Source organism: Lycorma delicatula, chromosome 2, assembly GCF_047948215.1.
Source record: "Lycorma delicatula isolate Av1 chromosome 2, ASM4794821v1, whole genome shotgun sequence".
Taxonomy (NCBI): Eukaryota; Metazoa; Arthropoda; class Insecta; order Hemiptera; family Fulgoridae; genus Lycorma; species Lycorma delicatula.
The window spans coordinates 23,883,481-23,908,154 of record NC_134456.1 but is presented as its reverse complement, the minus strand read 5'-3'; the positions used below and the strand labels follow the sequence as shown (position 1 = coordinate 23,908,154).

General features: G+C 30.5%; 1 protein-coding gene across 4 annotated transcripts in view; it reads left to right on the top strand.

Moving 5' to 3' along the window:
- Nucleotides 1–24,674, top strand: part of LOC142320561 (uncharacterized) — a 105,141-nt gene that overhangs the window by 30,105 nt on the left and 50,362 nt on the right. For all 4 annotated transcript variants that reach the window (XM_075358483.1, XM_075358481.1, XM_075358482.1 and 1 more), the window contains exons 2-5: nt 12,617–12,830; nt 14,542–14,888; nt 17,645–17,876; nt 24,247–24,383. In XM_075358483.1, the coding sequence (XP_075214598.1) occupies nt 12,617–12,830; nt 14,542–14,888; nt 17,645–17,876; nt 24,247–24,383 (930 nt within the window). The remainder of the gene's footprint in view (nt 1–12,616; nt 12,831–14,541; nt 14,889–17,644; nt 17,877–24,246; nt 24,384–24,674) is intronic.

Below are 24,674 nucleotides of genomic sequence, written 5' to 3'. Positions count from 1 at the left end.
TATGTACTAATGTAGTCTAGTTTTGTACAGTCTCAGGTCGATCATTCTTGAGATGTGTGGTTAATTAAAACCCAACCACCAAAGAACACCAGTATCCACGATCTAGTATTCAAATGCTTATAAAATTAACTGTCTTAACTAGAATTTGAACCTTAAAACTCTCAACTTCAAAATCAGCTGATTTGCGATGACAAGTTCACCGCTAGATCAAACCGGCGGGTTAATGAAACTCTTAAAGAGTTACTACTTACTATAAAATAATTACTCTTTACTGAAAGTAGTTACTTCTAATGAAGGCAGTTCTGGCTAGTATCTGTTATACCTAGATTCTTTATATGTGTCACAGCCACAAGAAAGAACAGAAGAAATAGTATTTAAAAAAATAAACAAACAAAACAAATTTAAGTACCCCTTCTATCGAAAAAAAAAATACATTTATTTGCTTCTCTTCAACAGAGGAATGATTAATAATATACGATATAATATTTTTGTTTAGCTCTGTAATTTTTAAATCTGTTTGATGGCATTTTTTTAATTGAACTTTGAATGAATTTTTTAATTTTCTCAAAAGTATACTCCTGGAGTTTTAACTTTTTACGCACATGATATGCTGTTAATGTATCTCTCCCAAATAATAGTTCATAACTAAGTTAGAAGTGCGTACGTTTGATAACCGATTTAAATATAATTATGATTCATATGAATTAAGTACTTTTAACGAGTTATTGTTTTTATTTCCCTGTACGAAGTAACAGAAGTATTATTGTCGAGAAAAATTTGGGTTTTCAGATTTCAACGGAAATATCCATTTTGACCATCCCTGAATCCATTTTGACTAGTTTCGACGTGACTTATGTGCGTATGTATCTCGCATAACTCAAAAACGATTAGCCATAGGATGTTGAAATTTTGAATTTAGGACTATCTTTGGATTTAGTAACATCTAGTTGTGCACTTCCCCTTTTGATTGCAATCGACTGGACCAAAATGTCAAAAAAAGCCCAAAATCCAAAACATTTAAATTTTAGACTTTTTCTTAATTGCAGTAATAAGCCCTCATTGAGAGCTTTTCAACGATATATCATAAATGGTAATTATTTTCATTGGTCCAGAGTTATAGTCAAGTAATGTTTAATTAATGAAATATTTGAATCTTACAAGAGGAAGGCACATCGGATCGAATTCGACTTCATCTCCTTTTTTAAAAAATTTTTTTTTAATTTAAATATATTGATTTATTAATAATTATTAACCTCTGATTGTAAAAAAAATTTACAATAAATAATAATTCAATAATAACAATAAAAAAATATCAGAAGTTATGAAATAAAATTTTATGTATCTTTCATTAAAAAAAAAAAGTGTATGTAATTTACTAGGCGTACAAGGAAGTCATGTGGTGTCTACATCAGATTTTTTAAAGTTATATTTGAATTGTTTTACTTTACTGTATTTGCTAGGTATAAATTTTAGGATTGCTCTAAAATTGGAAGGTTATATGTTGATGGAGGTGTTTGTGTTATTTCACCACCTTCTTAATGATTTATTGCTCAATCGATTAATCCCGCACTTAATACATGATTACTTAAGGGAAACAATGGTGAAGTACTCAAGCAATTTTTTTCAATCTGAAATACGTAATTTGTCGGATATCATATGTAAGTCCTTGAAAAGTGGATTTTAAAAATATGTAGTGGTATAGGATTCCGTGAAATATTATGTGTGCTTATTTGTAATGCTAAAAGGTACAAATATAGTTCAGTAGAAAAATTAAGTATGAAACTAATAAATTAAAAAAAAAAAAATGTATTCTTCAACCCCTCCACCGCTATAAAATGAATTAACTGTAAAAATCATTACATTCTGCATGAAATTATTTATTTCTTTAAATAATTTTGTGTGGTTAAATATATATTTTTGAATGTTTTTGACAAACTATTTATTGCTGCGAAATATCATTTTGATTCATTTGATTTCTCGTATAATTTTGTAAAGTTCATCATCGATGAAATAAATAAAGATCTAAACGTTCTAAAATTATATATTCCATAATAACTATACAGTATCACACTTCATTCTAATTAATCTAAGTATTATAATGTTTAGTTAATGTTTTTTGTTGAATCGTTTTTGTATAAATTATTTAACTTTGAAATTTCATCTACCATAAAAATTACGTAACTTCTACGTTTTACGTGTGTTTCTGAAAATAAGAATTACAGTTTTTCTTGTTGAATTCCTAGTAGAATAAATATAAATGAACAATTTTTTTTTTAATAAATTATGAAAATTTAATGTACTAGTCTAAAAAGCTTAGTTTTATATAAAAATCTACACCGATTACCGTTAAAAATGTTATAGCACTAAATGTCAGATTTTCTATAATATTATTGTTCTTTAGGTCAATGTGTAGAGACGATACCGTAGACCCATCAATGATTCTCAACCTTTTTAGCTCCACAACTCCACCGGATTGGTCTAGTGGTGAACTCGTCATCGTAAATCAGCTGATTTCGAAGTCGAGATTTCTAAGGTTCAAATTGTAGTAAAGGCACTTTTATACGGATTTGAATACTAGATCGTGAATACAGGTGTTCTTTGGTGGTTGAGTTTCAATTAACCATACGTTTCGAGCATGGGTACCTGAGACTGTACAAGACTACACTTCATTTATATTCATACATATCATCCTCATTCATATTGTGAAATAATACCTTATTTCACAGTGCCTCCGGAGGCTGAACAGAAAAAAAGAAGAAGAAGCTCCACGACCTCCAAAAAAAAAAAAATATGTAATGAATATTTCGAGGCCCTCCAACTCCAACCTATTGAAACCTAATTAAAATTATTTAGCTGCGTTGACAACGACGGGTATGAACATGCATGTATGAAGTGGGCAAACATGAGCAATTTACAGGTTCCAACGTAATGTGTATGTGCTCCTTGTAATTTGGTTTGCTTGCATAATATTCGCTGTGGGAGCGGACTTGTTTAAACATGCATATGATACGTTTGAACACGTGCTTTCAGCAGTATAAAAGAGAGGTAAGGGATTGCAGAACGTCAGTCCGGAACAGAGCCCAGCAGAGATGCGTCCTGAAGGGCAGCCATACCAGAAGCGGATGAAGAGCTTCTACACAACCTCTCCTATTTCAAAACTTACAGTAACACAAAATAACCCAGCAATAGCGACTCCTCCGGAAAAGGGGACGCATTGCTCCCTCCTTATAGCTAGTGTCCCGTTGTGGCGTATTCCTGCTAGCCTATTAAAGAGTTAGCACCGAAAGGACTTCAGTGGACGGTCTGAAGGGGAATTACGTCGGGAGGACAGGCTTTATAAGCCTAGCCTTCCGCGGTCGGCCCATGAAATGGGTTCGATAACGCTGGTTTAACAACGGATTGGAATGCAATTAAATCCGTCTTAAATTCACTAAAATAATAATAGACAAAACTTGAAAAATTAGATCCGAGATTAAAAAATAACCTTTTAAAAAACAAGCCCGATTAGAATGATCCAGCAGCAAGGGACTCTGTCCAGGTTCTGCGATAAAGTAGGGAGTAATAGACTCCTGCCAACTTTGCATTCCCAGAACGTCAGTCTAGTTTCGAAAGCCAAGCGTGCGTCTGGTGCCTTTATGTAAGTTTTTAAGACAGTTACATTGAAAATAAATACAACTGAGGTTTCGGTTTTTCATTGTGCGATCAAACGTTGTAACTATATTTTTTCAATTAGATTCATATGCAAAATGGATAAATTTGTTAAAAAACGAAGTGAGCAATCGCATCAGTGAATCGATCGATAAAAAGACAAGATGACAATGATAGTTATTTAAATCATGGTTTTACCTAATCGGATGAAAAGTCACAGTACGTTATTTGGTTTCAACTTCTCTCCGATGAAAGCATGGTGGCATCAAAATTAATTTGATATTTGTAAAAGCAAACCCTTGGAATTTTTCGAAACAAAATTACATAATTTGAGATCAACAAGCTTCTATTTGTAAATCAAGCCGTACTGGTAAAAGTATACTTGAAGCATCTTATCTCGTAGTATTAAAAGCTAAGATGTCCAAACCCCTTACAATCGCAAAAAACCTCATATTGCTGATGCAATTGATATGGTCAGCGTTTTAATAGGTGTAGAAGAAGCAAAAACAATTGAAAAGAATTCCGCTTTCTATCGACACAGCATCAAAGCGAATTGATGTCATGGGTGCTGATGTTCGCGATCAGATAACTCAGCGAGTGAGTTCAAGTGAATTTTTTAGTATTCAGTTTGATGAATCAACATATTTTTGGTGAAAATAAGACTGGTTGATGAATCAACCAGTCTATAAGCATAGCATTTTGTGAACGTAAATACGTTCACAAATATTCCTTCTGCCATTCAGTTAGTGCCAAATAGATAAGAGTTTCCAATTCCAGTACCACCAGGTACGTGGAACTTGATACTGTAAAGAGGACTGAGGAGAGAAGAATGTTTTTAATCAGGCATTAGTAAAACCAGAATAAGTTTATCTTCCGTCACTACATTAAGCTAGGTTTATTAAAAATTTTTGTTAAAGCAATGGATCGTAACGGTGCAAGGTTTCAGTTTCTAAAAAATAAATTCCCTAATATAAGCGACGCTAAAATAAAGGAAGGTAGAACCACAAATAAGAAAACTAATGAGTGATCCGGCGTTTGCAGAATGTTTGAATGACTTTGAGGTTTCTGCATGGAAATCATTTCAAAATGTGGTAAAGTAACTACAGTACAGTAACTGCAGAGAACCGGTGAGTGAACTCCTTCAAAACTACAAGAAAGTTGGAGGTACATGTCACTCAAAATCCATTTCTTACATTCACATTTGGATTTTTTCCTTAACAATCTCGGCGCTGTCAGTGATGAACATGGAGAACGCTTTCACCAGGAGATATCCGCAATGGAAGCATGATACCAGGGAAAATGGAATCCAAAAATGTTAGCTGACTGCTGTTGCAATCTAAAGAGGGATCTACCTACAGAAAATTCAAGAAATAGATTTTAGATGAGTACAAAATGCATGTAATGTATTGTCATATTACGTTCACCGTACATTTTTTGTTTCAAAATAAATTTTAGTTACAAAAAACTGAGCCCGATAGAAAACTTCCATTAACTTATATGAAATTAACATAAAAAAATATTATAAGAATCAGTAATTTACCCTCATTTAACAAACAAACAAAAAGTGTAATTTTTTTTCATAAATGATTTCATTATTGTGTACGAGTAATGTTATAGGCCAATTTCGCGAACCTCCTTTCATATCATCGTGACGTCCAGGTTGAGAAACTTGTAGGCAATAATCCGAAGAAATATTCTTTGTAAATGAATATGATAGTTAGGAATTACATGTTGATTGTAATAAAATAGCAGTTTAAATTTTCCTGTAAATTAAAATTAATGAACTGTAAAAACGCCGATAACTTTAATTAAAATAATTAGGTTAGTCTGCACGTGTTTTTGAATCGCGTAAAAATTCGTATCATCTTTTTATATTACGAAAAAATGCTGGTGTCCATCGGTGGTTAGTTCCTTATCTAATCCTTTATCATATTATTATCTGGGATGCTCCTCTATATAAAAGATTACTACGATGCTCTTGTATAAAGTTTCTGTTTTTTATTAACTATTATACTGTGAAGTGTTCAATATTTAAATAAAATTAACGAAGCATTTGTGGACGTATGATTATTTTAATTGACCCGTAACCAATGACATAATTTATCTTGTCAAGTAACAATGGCGTTATATTGTACAGGTATGGTAAACAATTGTGAAATTCTCTCTTATGATAAATATCTTTGCCTTGTAAGTGTAACGTAAATTTTAATGAAATTGTATAAATAGTATCTCGTGTGCACGTATTTGACTCAGAATTTGCTTTATTCTTTTTGAGGAAAGTTCTTACATGTTTTATAAGCGATGTATGTATGGCCCAAGTTAACAAGAGGAAAATATGAATTAAATTTGCGATGTAATTGATATTTCAACTTAAAAAAAATTATTTATTTTATAATATCTTGGACGTGTTCTTGCACGTATTTTAACGAGAAAGATGAGCTGGATAAAATGATAAATGGTAAAATGCGGGAATCATACCAAATACCTGTTCAAAGCAGGAATAATGAAAGAATTAAGGTGTTTAACAGTTTCAAACGTTTTACAGTTAACTCAAAGGTTATTTGGAATTAAGATAATCCCTTCATAATCCCACTTAAGTTTTTTTTTTTTTTTTAAGCAATTAACTCTTCGATGGGGCCGCAATATCTCTCAGTTACAGAAAAATTTCGTTGAAGGATTAGTCATTATATGTTAGGTTTTTAAAGTAAAAATATTTTTTTGTGTTTAAGTTATGTACTGTTGATTAATCCTGAAAAACTATTATAATGTCTAAAATGTATATAAAATTATGTTGTAATTCAAAAATAACATTTAAAATGTGGGAATGAATATTAAAAGGGTGTGTATACTGAGCGATTCTTTTGGAATGTATATTGAACACTAGGGATCTTAAAATACATTATAGTGTATTAACTAGACATTATAGTTAAAATATTAAAAATCGCGTAAAAGTTTTTTCACTTAAATTTTATAACATTTTTTGTTTAAAATATCATTAAATTCCTTACTAATTGTCCTCATTTTTTATTTTACGGTATTACAAATATTACGAAAGGTTATTTCTAACGTAAAGACCGTTTCATTGTAAAAACTTTTATTCTGAAAACTTTATAAATATTTTTTATTTCACTTAAACTACATACCTTATACTACAGTACTTCTCTATATAATTGCCACATGAATTAAGACATTTATCGTAGCGATACACCAGCTTCAATAAACCTTCGTCGTATTCTTCTGCCGCCAGTCCATCTGCGAATCGCTTGCCACGAAAAATTCTTTCAATGTCTCCAAAAAAATGGTAGTCAGAAGGGGAGCTAAGTCTGGAGTGTATGGTGGGTGATCGTAAGTTTTCCCTCCAAATGTTCTCAGTAAATCACGTGTCGGACCTGTAACATGTAGACGTGCATTATCGTGCCGCAGGACGACGCCATCGGTCAGCCGCCCACGTCGCTGACTTTGAATGGCACGCCGTAACTTATGTATTTTCTCAGTAGGCTTCTGCACAATCGTACCACGTGGGATGAAATCGATTAGCAGTATGCCAAACCGATCCCAAAAGACTGTGGCCATCAGTTTTGCGTCTAAATGACTTTGGCTTGACCTTTGTCGGTCTGGTTGGTGATGGAGGAGGACGCCATTCTCTTGACTGCCGTTTTCTCAATGGCGTGTAATACGAAATCCACGTTTCATCGTCGATAACAAATGAAGTAAGGAACTCGTCACATTTTTTCTGTGTAGTTCATCAAAAATTCCAAAGCAGATCACATTCGGATTTTTTTGTAACGTTCCATTGAGACGTGCAGTACCCAACGTGCGCAATACTTTCTGATGCCTAAATGGTCATGAACAATGCGACCGATAACAACTCTTAAAACATCAGGAAAAAGAAGGGCCAGGTCGGAAATCGTTGAGCGACGATCTTTTCTGAGCCTGAATAAATATTTCATCATCGATGCGTTTCAACAAGTCCTCGGTGATTATCGAGGGCCTCCCCCAACTTTTTTCATCATGCACATCAATTCTGTAATTTCTAAACCTTTCACACCATTTCCGGACGTTTCTTTCATTCGTTACATTATCACCGTACACAGCAACCAACTGCCTATGAATTTCAGCCGGCTTAACGTTTTGATGGTTTAAAAAACGTATAACTCCATGTATTTCACAGTCGGAGGCGACATCGATTTTCCTATTTATTTTATAATGTAATAATTCACACGTGTTCAAAAATACTACAACGCGAACACTTACAGACAATAATGCAGTGTGTACATTACTACCGTGGCCATGAACGACGCACGTTCGTCAACTCTAAGGAGAGAAATTTTCCAGAGGTCTTTACTTTAGAGATATCCCTCGTATTTTTTAACGAAAGAAGTAACTTTTTATTGTCTAATTACATCGAAACAAGCCTAATACTAATAGCGTCTAAAATTTGTTTGGAATTTGGTGGCAGAATTTCTGGCCCTTTTTTTGTCTTCTTCACTATCTTCCTTATCGAGGATGAGGATGCTTTCAAAAATGTTGTAATTCGGTCGAAAGTTTTTTATATTTGCGTACAATTACTCTTTTTAAGTTTCCGTCATATAGAGACTAACTAGAACTTCAACTACTCTTTCGTTTGATAATGTTCCGCCTATACACTTGTCATCTTTGATCTTTCTGGCAACATTCGAAAAAAAAGGCTCGTTTCATCAGCATTAAAAAAAGTCTTCTTTCTTATAACTTGCGTATTCTAGGCCACTCATTTTCAAGCCATGCACTTGAAAAATTAAACGTTGACATCTTTTGTTTTACCATTAATTTTGCCCAACGTGAGGTTGTGACGTTTAAATTTGTGCACCCGGTTGTCAGAACATTTAAAAGTTTCAACACCCAGCTTTTTAACGAAGAATCTCGCTTTAGTTTTCAAATTTCGAGCTGATAACTGGAAAATATAAATATCTGCTAACCACTGAAAAACCACTTCATCTAGTCGTAAACCGGTACTGGAATTTTTTTTACAATTATTTTTTCCCTTATGGTGTTCCTTCAGTAATGTTTTCTGTTGTTCCATATTGATTTTACTGCAGATGAAACCAAATTATTTAATTACGGCGAACGTTAATTTGCTTATTCCCTCTTATAAATCTCGAATATTTAAATTTTTTTCTTCGATAAAAAGAAAACAATTTAATATAATTTATACGTTCTGCACTATACTGTTTGACTACACGAACATACAATAATTACTACATCCAAATCGTAGGTTCATTTTAATAATGGTAATTTTAACAGTGAAAGTCAGAGTGTACTTCGGTACGATTCTGTACTTTATACCATATGTGATTCCCAAACTGTGCGCCGCAGAGATTCACAGTGATCCGCAGTGATCCCAAACTGTGTGTGATTCACAGGGGCGCCGCGAAATATTATAAAAGCTTCATAATTAATTGAACTAAGACATTTAAAATTATTAATTTAATGTTAATAAAGTAAAAAATTAATGAAGATACACGAGTTTTATTTATTTTTAACTTTTATTTACGAGTAGTCGTCGTACTTTTACTTAGGGTAGGGCGCTATGGAAAATTTTAATTGAAAAAAAGGACCGCGCTCGGAAAAGTTTGGGAACCACTGCCATGTGGTATTAGTTTACTTGTCACAAGCATTAATGAAAAATAAATTCACCGGTTTAGTATTTTTTGTCGTAGTCGACCTATGAAGTTGTCTTAGGCAAATCAACAAAATTTTAATAATTTCTTCAGGAAAATAACGAGACGTTATGAATCAACTCACGGGTTTTATTTAAGTACCTGATTTAGGCTAACATTTATGGCCTTTACGAAGCAAAGGAAGGTGTATTGTGTTGTTGAGTACCTGCCTCATAACTGTTCTTGTTATGAGGCAGGTAAAGAAAGTTATTTATAAAATTCTTAGGAAGAGTAAACCACCAGTTTTTCATCTAATATAACTCTTTTCTATTCAAAGAGTTTAAATATCTTCGAAAAACGCCGCGCCCATTGATTTAAAGAAACAATTGTGGTACTTATTTTTTGGCCGTTATAGGGAAATCTCGGCTTTATCTTTTGCGTAGTAGAGAGCCTAAATTACACTGCTTAGGATAGGAATTGTGAAAGGACCAGCCAGTTCTTTCTATAGAGAAATTTTCTTTATCTAGAGCTCTGTTAAAGAAATAGCTTAAATTGTACTTGTATATCCGTAAATGCAATCTTTTTTATTTCTTTATTATGCTAACGTTTTACTACGACATTTACGGGCTCGGACAAACACATCATAATCACTGTTCTACCACAATCATCATTTTCCCTGTTTGTGAGAGTACGTTGTTGAAAAAAAAAAAACGAAGTACTAATACAATTTTCTGTGATAGGCTATTTGCAGAACAATTGAGTGAGAAAAATTGTTTACAGAAGCGCCTAATTATTGATATAATTAACTATGTGGTTACAGAGTGTGATAAAATGGAGATACAATGTACTTCTGTATGCTGTTCAGTTGCATTTATAAAATCGAAGTAGAATTTTGGTTCTTGTTAGACTGTATGTCTTTTAAATGTATTGGATTTTAAATTTATGTCAACTCTAAATAAACAATAAACTGACTAACTGTGAAGTTACATATATATTTTTTTTTGGAAATTAATTTTTTTTTCTGTTAATTAATTTTGTTTTGAATTTTGAAGTTGTGTTTTTTTAAATTATTTCCTTACTTGGAATTATATTTTGAATTTAATAAAAATGTATCTTACAATAAAAAAAGTATTTAAATTAATGTAAAATATTTTATTTTAAAAAGCAGGGTAAAAATGATTTTATAAACAAACGTGATTATAAATTTAGTATATTATGAATGATATTTATATTTATAGAGCATGACTTACAGAGATTTAACTTTAAATATTTCATTGTTGAGGGTTGCATGACTTCTTCTGTGTGACTACAGGATATTTTCGTTATTGCCACATTTATTTATGCATAACTTAGTAATGATTTCTGGTGAACAATGAGCCTGACTTTTCTTCTATTTCTTTTTAAGATAAAGTTTACTGAAAAATATTTTCTATAACTTATATTCTTTGCCCTCAATATGTACACAAAATTTCATTTCAAGTATTAATGCATTATAAAGATAAAAGTCTAATTTTGACTTCGTAAAAAAGGATAACAAATTTGTTAGTTAAGATTAAGTAAATTTTATGTTATATATTGTAATGGATTGTGTCTCAATGCAAAGATTATATTACTTCATTGCTTACTCTGAGAATGATGTCATTTCTCTCTGTAATGAAGCCAGCCAATTCCTGCAGTGAACAGAGTAAAGGTGTCATTTGTAGGGCTGAATACACCTGCATCTCGGAAGATTTGACATGTTAGTGTACAACAGTATGTTTTTCTCATTAAAAGGCAACAGGAAAAACCACTTATTACTCATTATCATTAGTAAACATTGCATGAGGTGCTTCTGTCATAGAAATGGCTACGTCAGTTTATGGAGTAACTTCTCGTTTTAGGTCATCTACAACTTTTTAGTTGTGGTAACTACTGTAAATCATGTGTAAATATGAGTATAATAATCTAAAATTTGTATTATACATAAAAAAATGTCATTTCATCAGATGATAGCCTTTATACACATAATTCTAATTCAAATGTAGATTTAAACTGCCACATATTTGAAAGTACATATGTATTTGTACTTATTATTTACACTGGATAAGATCTGTATCTTGTGTTTTCCACAGTTGCATATCATATTTTAGGTAAGAAAGATACAGATAGATTGAGTACATTAAACTATATGAGTAGACAATTTTTAAAAATCACTAAACACTTATTTGTCACAATTACTTATAATCACAAAAAGCCATGTATTAGAAAAAAATATTTTTAAATAAAATATTCTGTTTGCTCTCGTGTTTTAATTTTCTTTGGTCTTAATTAAAATGATTTGACAAATGACCATCAACTTCTAAATTTAGTATTGACATCCAATTCAAAACATATTGTCTTTGAGAAAATTTTTAAGAAAAGACATTCTCTAGATAACTACATTTCCATCAAAACTAATATCGTATGTAAAAATCTTGGTAGAAAAATGTATTATTTTCCTTTCCTTATCTTTTAGCACCCTCTTATATGACAGTTACCAGATTTTTAGGGGTTTTGGAATGTTTTATGTGACAATTCGGATTTTTCTAAGTACAATCAAGTCTGTAGATCGGTGTTATCATCTTCTTTGTTGAATAAATATGTAAAAATTGCATCAATTATTTCAATGGCTTCATTTGTGATGCGCCATGCTATGCTGTCTGATGATAGATGTAGCTTAGCAGATTGTTGGCTTTCATATGAGCTTGTTTGGAAACTCTTCTCTCCTGGGTCGCACAAAAAGATAAATTAACAGCTGAGATGCTTACCCCGCCATTAAGTTAGGCCTCCTAATTTTTTCAAACCTTTTTATACTGTGGCGTTGAATGGAGTTTGCTCATAGAGTGCATATCACCACAATATGCTGGAGAAGTATATATAATATACTTACATATTATACAATAATAATATACTTACATATACTATACAATATAAACTTATAATATATTTATTTATTTATATACAATTTATTTATTTATTTAAAAGAGTATATTTCTGGTATAAACCAGTGAGAAGTTATGTAAAATTAAATGTGCCAATTACATGATATCCTGGCACTTACGTTTTTCATATCTTTCCCACCACTGGAACTTTGAAATAGTTTTCTTCTGATGTTATATTATAAATACAATGATAAATAGATTTCATAAAACTTTTTAATTCACTGGGATAAATAAATAAATAACTTAAGTAAAATAAAAATATTAACAATATGTCTGCATTGTTAAAAAAAATCTAAAGGTACATGTTATAAGTAATTTTATGATTTTTTTTTTTTAGGAACAGATTTATAATTGGATTTTCTTTTCTTACAGAATGTGGCAGCAATGCAACAGAACAATACTTCACAACAGCAACAACAACAGCAACAGCAGCAACAACAACAACAGCAACAGCAGCAGCAACAACAACAACAACAACAACAGTTACAAAATGCACAAAGTCCTATGTCAATACAGACGTCAATGGGTTCCTTGGGTGTTCAACAGTCCGGTGCGAATACAATCACAACTATACAGGCACCACTAGGTACATTCATATTAATTACTATCTAGTATAGTTTAGTGAATATAAATTTTTTTCTGATTGTGCATTGCAGTATAATTCAGAATTTCTGTTTTACTTATGATTACTGAGGTGTAAAGTAGCTTATTTATTGACATTTCAAAATATGATTTTTTTTTAATTTTCTACATTAGTGTATTAACTAACTAACCTCTGTGTATCATTGCACTTCAGTTTTCCTGATTATTGTTAGTAGCCACTGTTTATTGAGTTTATTCCAGAAATATTTAAAAATATTAAATTTAAATGAGTTACAAGAGTTAGGTAAATAAAATAAATTTAAGCAACTTTATTTTTTGAGTAAGTAGCTTTAAAATAATTCAGTAAGCTTTGTTCCTTTCTTCATGATATGTTTTAAAAGAAAAAAGTACACTAAGAAAGTTGAATTAAAAAATTGAAACCTTATTAAAAAATTGAAATTGATAAGAATAAGGTTATGTCATTTATACACTATGTTTATTATGTATATCTTTGTTTTATTATCTATATCTTATTATATAGATGGAAATTGTAATTTTCACACACTTTAATTTCTTGACATTATGGAAAAGATCCAAGGCAGGTACTGTTGTATAGACCTGAGGGAGGAAGATAGAAAGGGTAAGGGAATGCCAAAAATCTATTCTTCTAATTTATGTGTTTGAATTGTTAGGATGGATTTTTGATATTCTGTTATACCTTGTTTTGTCAATTTATGTGTGTTTGACTTGAATGTTTTTTGTAGTTTGATCTCTAGTTGGTCATCTGTATAATTTAAAATAATTTTTTCTTAGTATTTATGTATTTTGTTTATTTTTTTTTATTGCTCTGCATTAACTTTCTCATTAATCAATTGATCTCAGTATGCATGCTGGCTTCACATAAATTGTCTGCAAGTTCTTGGTTTGATTCTTAGCAGGGGATATTTTTTAATCATTTTATTCTGTAACCGAAAAAGTTCATTGAGTGTGTTGTAACGTGGAAAAAAACATGAAAATCAATTTTCCTTGCTGGTCATAAATGTAATCTTTTTTATCATAAAATCTCTTAAATTTTAACAGTATTTTACTAAGTTGTCAGTATTTGTACAATTACCATCTATTTAATGTAGGATTTATATAATTTATTTGTCATAAATTTACATAATTATTGTAATGTGATTCTTTTGTGTGACAATAAAACCAATTGAAGTTAATTTTTAATGTGAAAGATATACATTGATATCAGTTTCTAAGTTAAATGAGGCTTCTAGTTAGCTTAATTTAAATTTACCTTTGGCGTAATTTTTATGGGAATCTTTGTCAACTACAGCTGTTATTTATTGCCTTTTAGAGGTTTTTGGTCTTTTTTTTTGTTAATGTTTAACCTCATGTTGTACTGGTATAAAATCTGATTTTTTTTCTTGGGGTAAAATCTAAATATGATAATTTAAAAAAAATATATATTTTTCTACGTATTATCTAATAACACCTGTGTTTTTTATCCTTACATGCAATTGATGTTAAAATGTGTTGATATCATTAAACTTACTGAGCTCAAGTTGGAAAATATGAGTTTGTTTTTGTACTTTGAAAATTATTTTTATTTTATTTACTGGAGATGAATGTATATGTATTAGCTATTTAATGTTATATTGATATTAAAGGAGTAAAATTTTAAATGGGAGCTGTTCTACATAATATGATTTTTGTTTTAGGCTCAATACCTATTCAGCAATCAGGTCAAACTACTATTACTACAATGCAAGCACCACCTGGTTCGCTTCAGCAGTCTGTAGCGAATACCATTACTACAATGCAAGCACCATTAGGAACAATGGCATTGCAAGGGGGTGGGCAAACGATTGGTACTATGCAGGCATCAACTACTGGTTTACCATTACAAACTGCTCAATCTGGAGCTGTACCACTTCAACCGGCGCAGTCTGGAACTACAACAATAACTACTATGTCCAACTTACATCAGCAACATCCGATGCAGGCTCAAACACCGCAACCACAGCAAGGACAAATACAACAAATCAGCGAGTGGGGTCATGGCAGAGTATGTCATTATTATTATTATTAAATCTATGTTAATATTATCATCTTCCTTTTAGTTTTTTCTGTCTTCAGCCTGTGTTATTTTTAACCTGATGAATGTTGAACTCTCTATATTTCAGCTGTCTCTGGTGTTCTATATTCAGTTCCTTCCTTTTATTTGGCAATTGCTGAATGTGGATTCGGTCTACATTAAGTGCTAATTTATATTTTAAAGGGAAATGCTATTGTGTATGTGTTCAAATTATGATATTTGTTTCCATATTATATAGTGTACGTATTATATGTCGGAACTCCCTACAGCATTCATAGTTTGCTTCCAAAATTACAAAGATTTCCTTCAATTGAAAGTTAAACTTAATAATTTAGTTTCTGAAATTATATTTTTAAGAAAAGGGTAAATCTGATTACTCTTATAAGTGCTTATGCTGGTTTTTAAGTTCTGAAAGTTTGCTATTTCTGGTTGAAAGATACTCTACCCTACCCTACCAGGGGTGAAAAATATTTTAATATTTAGCATGAATGAACTCTCTCTATGGTGCTGAAATGGTGATAAGAGAAGGAGGGCTTTTCATGATCCATGCCCTAAATTAAAGATTTATAGTTATATATCTGTATTAAAATCCACATGTATATTTGATTCAAATAATGACTCGTGTGTGGTTTTGCTCAGGCTTGTGTATGTATGTATGTATATATATATTGTTTGCAAACAAAATATACAAGCAAACAAAATATATATATATTATACTAGCAAACAAATATATATATATATATATATATATTTGTTTTTTATTAATTTGTCCATAGATGTTTAAATATATATTAAACTTTGGCAAAAAAAAATGACACATTACTTGTATAGAAAAATTGCTGAACTAGTGTGATGGAGAAAACCCACTTAAAACTACGCACTATAACTGCATCAGTATATTTTTAAAATTATTGTAAATTAAAAGTACATAATAATTAAAAATCAGAATCAGTGTTTTGATTTATTGATCTGTGAGATTAAAATTCTCCACCAGCTTAGTTTAGGTAAATATCATCCATCAGCTTACCAAATTTCACCCTCCCATCAAAAGATTTTCACATTATAATTTTTTTTTATTCCAACTGATGATATTAATAAATCTAATCATTGTTTTTTGAGACTCTCAAAAATGATGTATAATTGAAAGTTATGTAAGCAATAAAATATATGAAGAATGGAAAACTTGTAGATATAGATGAACTATTAGTAGAAGTGATAAACGTTTTAATGAAGAACGATTGTAAGAAAAATTGGTGAAATTGTGTAATCTGATCTACTACAGTGGGATGTGGCATAAATCTTTTAAAACATCTATAATTGAAATTCCTTGAAGCATGGTGATGCGTAAAGTATCAAGATTACAGGACAATTAATTGAATTTCACTTTTAGTAAAAATCTTCTCTGGATTCTCAGAGAAGTGTATTAAAAGATAGAGGAAATGTTGCAGAAGAATAACTTGTATTCAAGCCAAAAAATAGGCGCAGTGGATGCAATTGGTCTAATAACTACTGGTAAGAGGTATATAGAAAGAGATCAAGGAATAAGTGTATGCTTTATAAATTGGGAGAAAGTATTTGACCTTTTCAGGATAAAATAATAGAAATATTAAAAAAAAAATCAAAAGAATAGATTGGAAAAATAGAAGGTTTATTTAAAAACTGTACTTTAATCAGAAAGTAATGGATACACAGTTTAACTAGTTGGTTTAATTTAGGAAGAGGATTATAGCTAAGGTGCTATCAATTCTCAAACTTTTTTAATTTGTGTTGAAGATGAAATAAAAAAATCCTCTAGAAGATGATGAAGAGATGAAGGAAGAAAAATAAATTTATAAACTTTTCCATATGACGTGATTTTCTTAGGAGTTGAAGCACAGTATATTCAGCAGATACTTTAAAAATTATAAGAGATAATGGTAGAATACATTATGAAAATGAGTGTTAGGAAAACTATTAATGAGACTAGGATGTTAGTTAACAAATGTCTATGCGAAAGAAGTGAGAATTGAACAAGTAAAAAATACAGGCTCAATATTAATAAAAGATTGCCAAAACAAAAATAAAATTAAAACAAGATTAACAATTACAAAATAAATATTTAATAGAAAGAAACAGTTATTATATAATTAAAAAATGGAGCTTGACTTGAAGCATCCTGTGAAGTGTTTGTTTGGAATGTAGTTCTGTTTGGATGTGAAACATTAAGAAAACTTGAAAAACCTTTCTTAGATTTTTTTATGCTTTCATTTCAAATGTCATTTGAAATGTAAGCATGGATGAAATTAAATGGACAGAGCAAAAATGAAAAAATAATAAGGTTAAGTAAGAATAAGAGACTTTATTAATATAATTCAGAATAGGAAAGCTGGCTGGGACATTTTATGAAAGAAAAAGGATTCATTAAAACAATATTAGAAGGATCAAAAGTAATAGAAACAGTCAGGAACTCCCTATTTTAGCTGGCATTAGAGATATATGGAGATTAACATTGTGCAAGGGATCTACCTTTTCACAGATGACCTTATGATGATAATGATGTTGGTGATGATTCAGTAATATTGCTTTGCAACATGCTTTAAGCAACTGAAGTCATTTTTACCTGATTAGTGATAGTGCTACAAAAACCATTTACCTAGCTAGTGGGTTTTACAAGTAATCTTTATTGATGTTAATGTTTTCATCATATTTCATTTCCATTTCAGTTTAATTGTATTTTTGTTTTTTAGGTGCAAGTCATTCAGCAGCCAATACAAAATCCAACCTATTTGCAACAACTTTACAATACACAGGGACAACTTTTAATGCCTGGAAATATAGCTTTACATCCAGCCGGTATGAACCCTGGTTCAATACAAGTAATTACTGCCGGCAAAACATTTCAACCTAATCAGTTGACTGGTCCTCATATGCTTACTACAGCTCAGGGAAAACAAGTCATTGCTGCTCAGGGTCAAGCAGGTAACAGATTGTTTATTTTAATAAATTTATTATTATGTTGATTTTAAGATATTGTTTGCTTTATATATTGCATTTTTTGTATTAAATTTTTATTTTGTAGCTTTTGACATTAATTTTTATTTTTTTACTGTTACATTATACCTGACGTACACAATCAAAGATGTATTACTAAAAAGTAATGATTATTCAAATTTTTTATTTTATTTCTCTTTATAGAGTAAAAGTTCTTTAAATATTACAATGGTAAACAGGTAAACAAATTTTTGAGGGCTGTAACTTAGTATTTTATTGGTTCCATATATCAATTGGGTAGGCAAATTATCAGTAAGTTAACAAAAACTTGCAAATTGCTTTGTAATTAAGGGAACAGGCAATTTATTTTACGTATTTTCTTTATTTCATTAGTTTCCTGTTTTCTTCTTTTTTCTTGGAGAGGGATGTTTCTTTGAAAAAGCTGGCAGAGAAAAAATTGCATGATTCAGTCTTGCACTAAGGTTTACCAGAGTAGATTTTTGATTTTTAAATTTGTTTTCAAACAAAGTTTTCAAATGACTTTTCCCAACTCATTTTGAATTTTAAAACATATGTACAGTGCAATAAAAACATTACTGTGAACAATATAGTTTAGTTAAATTCTTTGCAGTACAATTCACATTTAATTTTTGATTTCTTCATAATTTTTGAAATTTAATGTGGGTAAAAAAAAAAAATTGGGTAAAACATTAACATGTTAAGTTTTTCTTGTATTATTTACCACCTATGAATACCTAAGCCGACTATGGTTGTTTATGTTTATATGCCTAGAAGTGCCAATGATGATGATGATGGTGAACATTTTTTTTGTCTTATCTGTGTATTACTCTTTTAATATCTTAGTAAATGAATAGTCTTCTAATTAATAACAACTGAGCATTGGAATGTTTAATGTAAAAATAAATTGCATAGGTATTTAATAATAATACTCTCATACGACATCACAATTTTTTTTTAAATATAATTTTTTTTCTTCAACTTTACGTTATCAAGATTTGACTGATTATGAAATTCACTTTCCCATTTGCTAGTTATTTTATTAATAATTAACATAATAAAAATTTTTGATCTTATTGGTAAGAGGAGGACTAGTGTGACTTTTTGCCCCTTTTCTAGGAGTATTCTATCTTTGTATACCTGAAAGTTATATAATTATTCCCTTAGGATAATCAGCGAAAAATTATTTCAGTATTACTTATAAATGTATTATAATGTATCATATTCTGTTATGCTCTACGGAATTCTGTCCTATTTCATTAGAACTGTCAGTACAATTGCAATTGAATAATATTGAAAATAACATTTCTATTAAGGTACTTGATTATGGTACTTGAGGTTGTGTGGAAAATAGACATGTACAAGTTTTTAAAAGTAAACAAAAAAAATATTCTAATTTTTTTTTTTTTAGTATGGTCAACTGTTAACAAAACTATTGAAGTAAATGATTATATCAATTTTTTGGACGCCGGTCTGTTGTCTAATGATTTTGTTTAAATTTTTTTTCTTGTGGTTTTGTATTCCACTGGTATGAGACCAGTTGTGGCTTAGACTACCATATATTAAAAATATTTTTTTTTATAAAAAAAAGAAGTTATTATGGAAGAAAAAAGCTTTGTTTTTAACTAATATAACTTTTATAATCTAATACTACAGAATAATCTAATATTTAAAAGCTGTGTATGAGTACTTTCAGTCATTTGTGTATTATAATGATAATAATCATTAAAATGGCTAGTCTTTACAAGTAATAATCTAATATTTATCATTTCTTGTATATGCTTATTACATTATTTAAAGACATTAATTACAATTATATTCAGAGTGAGCTTAATTTGTCAGTTTTCTGGTATTATTTACCATCTATGAATACCTAAGCTGACAATGGTTGTTAATGTTTATATGCCTACAAGTGCCCATGATGATGGTGATGAGGTAGCATGTATGTATGAAGAAATTGACAAAGCAGTTAAACACGTAAAAGGGGATGAAAATTTAATAATAGTTGAAGATTGGAATGTAAGCATCAGTAAAGGCGAGGAAGGAAATATTGTTGGTGAATATGGGCTGGGCAAAAGAAATAAAAGAGGGGACCAACTTATTGAGTTTTGCACGAAATATAATTTAGTAATTGTCAACATCCATTTAAAAATCATAATTGAAGAATATACACATGGAAAAAGTGGGGTGATACTGCAAGATATCAGATAGATTATATCATGGTTAGTTAAAGATTTAGAAATCAATCTGTTGACTGCAAAGCATATCCAGGAGCAGACATTGATAGCAAACATTATTCAGTGATAATGAAATTGATTGAAGTGATTGGGGTTTAAAAACCTGAAGAAAAGGTGTCAGATGAATCAGTGGAATTTAGAGAAGCTTGAAGAAGAGGAAGTAAAGAAGATTTTTAAAGAGGACATTGCAAGAGGTTGGAGTAAAAAAGATAAGGTAGAAAATATAGAAGGAGGAGATTGTTAAAAACAAAATTCTTAAATCAGCAGAAGTGAAATTAGGCAAAACAAAGAGAACTGGTAGAAAACCTTGGATATCAGAGGATATATTACAGCTGATGGATTAGCGTAGAAAGTATAAGAATGCTAGTGATGAAGAAGGTAAAAAGGACCTATCAAAAATTAAGAAATACTTTTGAGGTTGTGTGGGAAATAAATAAACAAGTTTTTAAAAGTAAACAAAAAAAATATTCTAATAACTATTTTTTTAGTAACTGTTAAAAAAAATTATTGAAGTAGATGATTATATCAATTTTTTGGATGCCAAAAAGGCATCCAAGAATTTTGTGGTACACGAGTTAAAGTCTAATAATGTGTTAAATAAGATGGTACACTGATTTATAATGAGAAAGAAAAGGTTGACAGGTGGTGGAATATATTGAAGAGTTATATGGAGGAAATGAATTGGAAACTGGTGTTATATAGGAAGAAGAAGAAGTCAAAGAGGATGAAAAGGGAGATGCAATACTGAGATCTGAATTTAATAGAGCATTAAAGGATTTGAATGGGAGACAGGCTTGTAGGATAGATGTAATACCTGCAGAATTACTGTGCAGTACAGGTGAGAAAGTGATAGGTAGATTATAAAAACTGGTGTGTAATATTTACAAAAAAGGGGAAGTTCCGTCAGACTTCAAAAATAGTGTTATTGTCATGATATCAAATAAAGCAGAAGCAGATAAATGTGAAGAATAAGAACTATTAGCTTAATTATTCAGGTATCAAAAATCTTAACTAGAATTCTCTACAGAATAATTGAGAGGAGAGTGGAAGAAGTGTTAGGACAAGACCAATTTGGATTCAGGAAAAGTATAGGGGTAAGGGAAGCAATTTTTGTGTTCAGATTAATAGTAGAAGAAAGATTAAAGAAAAAACCAACATACATGGCATTTATAGACTAGAAAAGGCATTTAATAACATAGATTGAAATAAAATGTTCAGCATTTAAAAAAATTTAGGGTTTAAATATAGAGATAAAAGAACAATTGCTAACATTCAGAGTAACCAAACTGCAATGGTAATAATCAAAAAGCATTAGAAAGTAGGAGTAATAAAAAAGGGAATCAGACAAGGATGTTTCATGTCCTTGTAACTTTTTAATCTTTTTTATAGAACTAACAGTTAATTATGTTAAAGAACAGTTTAGATCTGGAGTAACAGTGCAAGGTGAAAAGATAAAGATGCTATGATTTGCTGATATAGTAATTCTAGCTGAGAGTAAAAATGATTTAGAAGAAACAGTCAGTGGCATGGATTAAGTCTTTCCTGTGCAAGAACTACTACATGAAAGTAAAAAAGAACAAAACAAAAGTAATAAAAAATGTAGTAGAAATTAAGTAGCTGAACCACTGAATATAAAAATAGGACAAGAAAACAATATGGAGGTAGAAGATTGTTGTAATTTGGGAAATAGAATTACTAAAGATGAACGAAGCAGAAGTGATGTAAAATGCCAAATATCATTTTCGTTAGCTTGTTTCAGGCAAAAGAGGTTTCAGTCAGAAATATAATTTACTTACATCAAAAATTAATTTAAACATCAGGAAAACATTTTTGAAAGTATATGTTTGGAGTGTAGCTTTATATGGAAGTGAAACTTGGGTGATTGGAGTACCTTGGAAGAAAATATTAGAAGCTTTTGAAATGTGGTACTATAGGAGGAGAATTTTAAAAATCAGGTGGGCGGATAAAGTGACAAATGAAAAGGTATTGCGACAAATTGATGAAGAAAACGTTTGGAAAAATATAGCTAAAAGAAGAGACAGACTTATAGGCTACATCTTAAGGCATCCTGGAATATATGCTTTGATATTGAAGGGACAGGTAGATGGGAAAATTGTGCACGTAGGAAATGTTTGGAATATGTAAAACAAATGGTTAGGGATGTAGGATGTAGGGAGTATACTGAAATGAAACGACTGCCACTAGATAGGGAATCTTGGAGAGTTGCATCAGACCAGTCAAGTGACTGAAGCCAAAAAATAATGAATATCTTGGTATTATTATTATTATTTTCCTTGTTATGAATACAACTGATAGGTAAGGAATGTGAGGTATAAAATAAGCTATTTAAGTTTGGTATAAAGGTATAAAATACAGTATATTAAATCTGATTTTCTACTTGGATGCAGGTTACAGCTGGAATATACATAAAATTTAATACTATCTTTAGTCTTGGTATAAATAGAATAATTACATATGGTAGTAAAAGCATCCCATATCAATTATCCATATCAGTAATGATTAAAAAGTGTAGTAGTATATTATTTAATTTATTACATCAGAGCAGTAGCCAGTGGTTTGTGTGTATCCACAAAGCTGTTATTCAACTTACTGACAGGTTTTTGCAGAATAGCCTTGCTCTATTGTGGGCCTCCCCAAAGACCATTCCACTTTTAGGTGAAAGTTTCTTCTTTGATCTTTTCAACAAGACAAACTTTTACTTCTAGATTTGATATCAGTTCTAGTTTTAGAGTTATCTAGTCTTCTATGATTCTTCTCCAGTCTTCTCTTCAAATTCTTTTCGTATGGATGCAGAACTGTATAACAGCTGGGGAAATTGATTGCCTTGAATGATCACAGTATTGCCTTATTTACTGAATTAAAATATTTCTCAATGTATCATCTTGTAATATATATGTGTGGATTTGTGTCCAAAGATTGCAGTGATTATTAATCTTATGATGTGAAATGTCATCATTAACTGATTGATATAAAATGTAGGTACTGCTTTGCAGTTATTCTGGGTCAAAGAGTTATTAAATAGTGGGATTTTTATTTCTTCCTTAGATTTTCACTGTTCCAGCAAATGAATTAAATACTTTCATGAAAAATTACTCAGATTACTAATATTGTATTTTTGAGAACTACCACATTCTCTGGTTCACTTCTTTGCGATATGATTGCTATAGAGTGTATCATGGAGAACATACATGTTCAGGCTGTATCACGGAGATTACAATTCAGATTGGATTATTTATGCTGGCTTAAAACAGGAAAACTGCAGAGGCTGTTAGGCAGAGGGCTGGATCTTTTACCAAAAGATCCAAAAAGTAATCAGACTGTATTTTTTCCTGCCGAATCTTGCTTGTAGCGGGAACGCTTACATTTTATTGCTCATTATTGTATTTGGATCCATTAGTGTACATTAGGCTGTTAGAATATAAATAGGAGATGAATAAACACAAACATTTATTATTGTCATATGTAGCATCTACGTGTGGCCGTTAGTCATAATAGTAAATTACGACTTAAAATTATTACTTATTTGAAACATTTCTTTCTGAATAATATCTTGTAGCAGTAGCTTCATAGACAATGAAAATAGCATAAGGATATGCAGTTATTCATTTGAGAATACTTTTCTTATAGTAGACGACCTCATTTCTTAAAAATTTTGTATTTTTAAGAAATAAATAAATTCCAAATCATTTTTTGAAAATGTGTTTATAGTAAGAAAACTTTTTAAGGAATCTGGTCGTCTAATATATAAGATCCAAGAACAGTTTATATATATGTGTATATAAAACAAAATTGCAGTGGCTGGTATGCTAGCTGGCAATCATTGATCATTGACCTAGTTTTGGATGTGGCTCCCAGATATTTTTCATCTCATCATCTTCATAACTGAAAAAAAAAAAATATAAAATTGACCAGGCAGAATCATTTATTATATATTTATTGTTAGAAATTAAATATTTCATAAATATTGCTGTAATTGGGTTCTATATGATTATCTTTATCAGAAGATTCAATTAAATATTTTATTTCTCTGGAATTAATTCTAATGTCTAGTAGTATTGATGCAATTGTGTAATTTTGTACAGCATCTTTCCCAGGCTACGCTACGATTCCAACAACTACCAATCAGACACTAGTCATCAGCCAGTTGGGTGTAATAAGCAGTCAACCAAATATTCTTCCTGCCCATTCTGCTGGAGCCAACAAGCAAGACGTTCAGAAGGTAATACTCTTTGCAACTACAACTTTTTTTTTGTTTTAATTTGAGAAGGATTACGCATTAGTGATGACAATTTATTTTTTTGTGATTCAAGGTTATTGAATAATTATGGTATTTATTTTCTGGTACCCCTTTGTCCAATAGTACCAGCTTGTATAACAAAAAATGCCATTTATTGGTTTTCAGATCCATTTCAATAATTTTGGATAAGTTTGAAACATTTCCTTTCCTGCAGTTTTTATCCCAAAAAATAATGGGCAAAAATTCGGAATGAATGGCATACATTAAATTATT